At 43.4% G+C, this 6,000-nt stretch overlaps 1 protein-coding gene across 1 annotated transcript in view; it reads left to right on the top strand.

Moving 5' to 3' along the window:
• The first annotated feature begins 1,688 nt into the window (after positions 1–1,688).
• Positions 1,689–6,000, top strand: part of LOC136571830 (Fc receptor-like protein 5) — a 66,574-nt gene continuing 62,262 nt past the window's right edge. Inside the window, exon 1 of the mRNA XM_066572456.1 lies at positions 1,689–1,719. Coding sequence (XP_066428553.1) covers positions 1,689–1,719 — 31 coding nt within the window. The remainder of the gene's footprint in view (positions 1,720–6,000) is intronic.

The following is a 6,000-nucleotide window of genomic DNA, read 5'->3' as shown; positions in this document are numbered from 1 at the left end:
TCTCATCCATTTTTGCAGGGCATCCGGGGGTCCAGGGGGCTCTTGAGCTATGTTCCCGATTCTACTGGTGGCCTGGCATGGCATGGGAGGTCTGGGAGTTTGTAAATCGGTGTTCAGCTTGTGCACGTGGTAAGAGTCACCATAAGAGCCCTTAGGGACAGTTAATGCCGCTCTCAGTATCTGGTAGTCCATGGTCGCACGTGTCCATAGATTTTGTCACTGACCTGCCTCTGTCACAAGGTTGTTCCACCATTTTGGTAGTTGTTGACAGGTTCTCGAAAATGGCCCATTTTGTTGCTTTGGAAAAATTACCGTCTGCCGCTGAATTAGTGAAGATTTTCATTAGAGAGATTATAAGATTGCACGGAATACCAGTCAATATAGTTTCACATCGGGGAGTGCAATTGATGGCCCAATTTTGGAGGACCTTCTGTAAAAACTTGGGAACATCTCTGTCTTTCTCATCAGCGTTTCATCCGCAGACGAATGGGCAAACAGAACGTAAAAATCAAGACCTAGTACAATACTTTTTGTGGGCCAGAGGGTCAGTCGGTGGGTAGAGTTTTTACCTTTGGCCGAATTTGCCATAAATAATCGTATCAGTTCTGCTACCGGGGTGTCAACTTTCTTCTGCGTGTTCGGTCAGCATCCCCGGTTCCTGACTTCCATTCCAGTACCTACAGCTTGTCCCGCTGTTGATGTTGTTACTAGTGAGTTGCGTGAGGTCTGGAATGGTGTGCACAAGAATCTGGAGGAAGTAAGTGGTCGTATGCAACTACGTAGTTGTAAAAGATCCACTGTGTCGGAGCCATTTGAGGTTGGTCAAAAGGTCTATCTGTCCACGAAGAATTTAAAATTGAATCTCCCCTCAGTAAAGCTTGCGCCGTGTTTTATCGGTCCCTTTGCCATAACGTGAGTCATTAATCCTCTAGCTTATGAGTTGGATTTACCAAGTTCTTAGAGGGTGCATAGGGTGTTTCATAAAACCCCTTTGAAGTTGTTTGCTATGAGAGGCGCGACCGCTCTACCTCTGTGAGTTATAGTGGCTGGCTGGGAGCTCCAGTCAGCCGACTTGATTGGTCCTGAATATAGTCTGGCAGCTGCTGATAGCAGTTGCCAGTTATTGGTTCCGTTTCCTGTGTGTCTGACTTCGGTCCTGCTCCAGTGAAAGTTACCTTGTCTCGATCCAGCTCTGCCTGTGTTCTGTGGTTCTCCTGTCGTGTTGGTCTATTCTATCGGCCTAGCCTGTCGGTACTAGTAAGTTTTCATCTGCATAGGTACGGCGGTTCCTTCCTCTCCTGCCACTAGGCAGCGTAGGGTTAGTGTTGGCGGCCTGGACCTGTCCACCTTTGGGGCTGCCTCCAGGAAGGGACATTGGCATGGGTGAAGGTCAGGGAGTCCCACGCCGTGCGTACCTGTGCACACTACTAGTACTGTAACACTCCAACCTCTGGAAAGATATTATATTATGGGGAACAAACCAAAACTAATAGCGCATTTACTGGAATTTTCCTGTGGGGTGCTGTAATAATCTAATTACTACTTTTGCATCTCTTTTCTGAGAAAGTAATAGCCAAAACCCTTCCTCCTTCAAATCATTCAAATAAAGTACTTAAAAAGGAGAAGTGAAACAGTGAACATCTAGTTAGAAAGCAGATGCTGCATATAGCACATACTGAGAGTGTACCATGCCCGTCTTCACCCTCCTCACTGTCATCGGTAAGTAGAGAACGATTAATTATCTTTCATAGATTGTTAATTAACTCAGCCTGGCCTGACCCTATAGAGGAAGCCCGGTGAGACTTGTGGGTGATTGCAGAGTCCTGGGTCATCAGATGCTTTTAAGTAATCCAACATTCGTAGCTTCATAAGTATAACTATGGAGCATTGGACATTGTGGGTTGTTTGTAATGTTTTATACTAGTCATGTGAGGAGCCTTTGAATTGTCCCATGTGGGCAACCGCTATCCGTAGGTTCATTTAGAGCCTATGGATATCCTTTCGTGACTCCCCACAGTGAACTATAAAGACAACAACAAACTTGGTTTGACTGTGTATTATATGGTCTCTCAGTCATTTGAATGGGTGCCATATAATATGACATTAACCTTACAGAGGCTGTGGGAAAGCACAGGATATGGACATAGCCCTTTAATTCTACAGTATGTACATGACCATGTTTTACTGCAGGGATTCCTGAAAACTCTATGAGATAAATGTATCAATTCTTGTACATCAAATTTCTGGCCTGCAAAAATCACAATTTTGGTACAAGGGCCAATATTGGAATTTTTGAGAATTTACATCAGGTCCTAAAACTTTTTTTAAAAACATGGATGGGGCTTAATTTTAGGTGCCGCAGTGTGGTGCTCATAAGATTTACTATAATATGTCAGAAATTAGGGTAAATTATAGTTGAAACGTACACCAGCTCGTCCGTCATGGAGGTGCCACCGGGTGTCAGAAGTAAAAATAGCGGCTTGCTTCTATTAATAGATTTGTTCTGTTTTCTCTGACGTAAACTTGACTTACACAAGTGTATGAAACGTCAGTCTATGTAAATACGCCCCATTGTACCTTTTCTAAATGAGTGACTTTCCCTTTCTTCCAGCAGCAGAAAATACAGTAAATTATATACAGTACAGTTTCCTTGAATTTCAATTTCAGAATTCAGTATTTTAATGTTTTAAAATTTCATTATTTGCTAAATAGATAGAATTTATTTAGTTTTTTTCATGTTTTTAGTTTTAAAAGATTTTTATTAAAGAAACATATATTGACAATTATATCAGTTTTATAGCAGTAATCCCCACACAGGGGGCTAAATGGTTGAACTTACATTCAATACATTGATCAGAGATTATATTGTAAGCAAGCGGGGTGCACTCGCCTGCGGATCGCCAACTCTCAGACTGGAATGGGCACCGACCACGTAGAAGTACTCTCTGGAGACGCGGATATCCTTTAAACCTGGCTCCTGCCAGTCTTTATTCACAGTACAACCAACGTAAACAGAGTCCATATAACGTTCTTCAACAAAACATAAAAGTCCACATACACACTCCACCTGGGTGTTAAGGTTAGGGTGGTCACCCTTGTCAGACTCTGGCCTTTCCTAGGCCACCGGCCTGCAGCAGCTTAGCTCTGCTGCACAGGTCCTCTCTGGCTCTCTCAGCCAACATCTCCCTGGGTGTAGCAGGAATGTACCCTTATATCCAACTTCCTGACCACACCTATGGGTATTTTCCCTTTTCTCAGGCACCAGAATGCCTGTCTGTTGCTCCCTACAGGCCATTCTCTGTAGTGCACCTCTACAATATATAATTCAGATATACTTTTTATCTTGTAATCTCCTTCATTAGTTTTGTATTTTATTTATTTCGCCAAAAGAATCAGATATATGCCATATTTGAATTTATAACTCACAATAACAATAAAATTTAACTAAACTAACTCAAGGTCACCATTCTTTCAGATTTCTTTGTGCATATTCTTAACTGGCCAACTCTACTCAACAGGTCTGTAGTCTAATTGGTACACCAGGTCCCTCTAGGTCGACAGGACGATATGCTGGAGTCCCGGAATATCTACCAGTTCTATCTAGGGTCCCCACACCTGCCCAAATCTCTCTAACGAGTCTGACCCTATAACATGTAACCTCTCGTACATCACATTCTGTGAAATTTTATTCATCACATCTTGAAAAGAAAGGTGCTGTTGTTTCCATCTAGCTGCGATATAAATTCTGTCCGCCATACAAATAATTTGAATCAATTTATGTGCCCGGTATTTGACCTGTGGCTGTCAATCTCCTAGGAGAAACACCGAAGGAAATTTTTGAAATGGGCCTACAAATAGTCTGTGCAATAGCCTATGTACCTGAGTCCAGAGCCTAGCTGCCTCAGAACAGGTCCACAAAATGTGTAGCTGAGTTCCCACCTCTGTACATCCCCTAAAACATAGGGGTGAAGATGTTGGGTAAATTTTATGCAGTCTGGCAGGCACCAAGTGGGTACGGTGCAATATTTTTAAGGAGGTTTCCATTAAGGTCATATCCGGAAGAACCTGAGGTAGCTGAAGAGAATATAGAAAATGAAAAACTTGATTGATCCTGTAATGTTTGGATGGATGAGAATCAAACTTGGCTTGGAATTGAGCAACTGTCAGCAGGTGGGAACTCTCTTTCAAATGGTGGAGGTTAGTTCATTAATTTTCCACCACTGGAAGTGAGCTGAGTCCAAGCTTGGAGGGAATCGTACATTTGGTATCAGAGGCAAAAACCTAGAAGGATTAGTAGAGAGATTATACTAAAAGCAAATACTCCTCCAAGTACGCAATGAATAGTAGGTAAACGGGCTAATATTATACAGATTGGGAACTATAAAACCATTTGACCTTATCAATTCCGAAAATGTCCGTGGGGCTATTTTTGCTGCCTCCAGATCCACCCACATCGGAGATCCGTCTCCCCCCAGAGTCTCTATCCATTGAGCAGTTCTAGCAGCTGTGTAATACTTTCTCAAATTAGGCACAGAAAGACCCCCTGTCTTTTATGATAGTACATTACATTATTTTTAATTCTAAGGCATTTATTGGCCCAAATAAACTTAAAAATAAGTTTTTGAAAATTATTTAATACCTCTCTGGAGACTGGAATAGGCAGGGTTTGAAAGAGGTATAATATTCGTGGGAGCAGGTTCATTTTGACAGTATGTATCCTTCACACCGAAGATAACAATGGATCATCCCATTTTAGCATCCCTGAAGTGACTTTCAGTATCAGGAGGGGATAATTCCATTTGTACAGAATAGACAATGAGGTGGTTAGATTAACACTAGAGATGAGCGAGCATAGTCGTCCGAGCTTGATGCTCGTTCGAGTATTAGGGTGTTCGAGATGCTCGTTACGCGAGACGAGCACCACGCGGCACTCGAGTCAATAACATTTACTTCCCTGAAATGTTAGTGCCATTTTCTGGCCAATAGACATGCAGGGAAGGCATTACAACTTCCTCCTGTGACGTTCCAGCCCTATCCCACCCCTCTGCAGTGAGTGGCTGTCGAGATCAGGTGACCGCCGAGTATTTAAATCTTTCGCGCCCGGTGCTTGCCTCAGACACACGCTGGCAGAGATTAGGGAGGGTGCTGCTGCTATAGTTAGAGTGTTGGTGTCTTCAAGAGCCCCAACGGTCCTTCTTAGGGCCACAGCTCACCTAGTGCACTACTGTTGTGGCTGCTGGGAGCAGTTTTGCACAATTTGTTTTTTTATATCGTACATACAGGCTATAGCGTTCTCAGGCTGCAGTCTGTACTACGTAGTATAGGGGCAGTATTGGTCAGGCAGGGACAGTGGGTAGTGTAGAAGAACCCCAACGGTGCTTCTTAGGGCCACATCTTACCATGTGAATTACAGTTGTTACTGCTAGGAGCAGCTTTGCACCAAATTTTTTCTTTCATCTTGGGCTCTGCAGACTATTGTGTTCTCAGTCTGCAGCCAATTATACAGAGTATAGGGGAAGTATTAGTGAGGCAGGGACAGTGATAGTGTGGAATCCTGTCTAGAAGAACCCCAACAGTCCTTCTTAGGGCCACATCTTACCGTGTGAATTACAGTTGTTGCTGCTAGGAGCAGCTTTGCACCAAATTTTTTCTTTCATCTTGGGCTCTGCAGACTATTGCGTTCTCAGTCTGCAGCCAATTATGCAGAGTATAGGGGCAGTATTGCTGAGGCAGGGACAGTGCTACTGTAGAATCCTGTCAACAAGTACCCCAAAAAAGCACCTGTTTAGGGCTATCTGTGACCATCTGCATTTAACTCCGTGGCTGCTGGTAGTTGTAGTACCTCATTATTGCACAGCTAGGCGTGCTTGCAGTCTTCCAAATAAGTTTTTTCCTGGCTGCAGTTTGCGCTGTCTCACTCCAACTGCACGCCAATAAGAATTCAAAAATTGTTTATACCGCTGTGTGTCTGCTGTAAACTGCACACACGGTGACAGACCC

Source organism: Eleutherodactylus coqui, chromosome 6, assembly GCF_035609145.1.
Source record: "Eleutherodactylus coqui strain aEleCoq1 chromosome 6, aEleCoq1.hap1, whole genome shotgun sequence".
In the NCBI taxonomy this organism is placed as follows: domain Eukaryota; kingdom Metazoa; phylum Chordata; class Amphibia; order Anura; family Eleutherodactylidae; genus Eleutherodactylus; species Eleutherodactylus coqui.
Note: the sequence above shows the minus strand (reverse complement) of the source record. Positions and strands in the feature narration are given on the sequence as shown.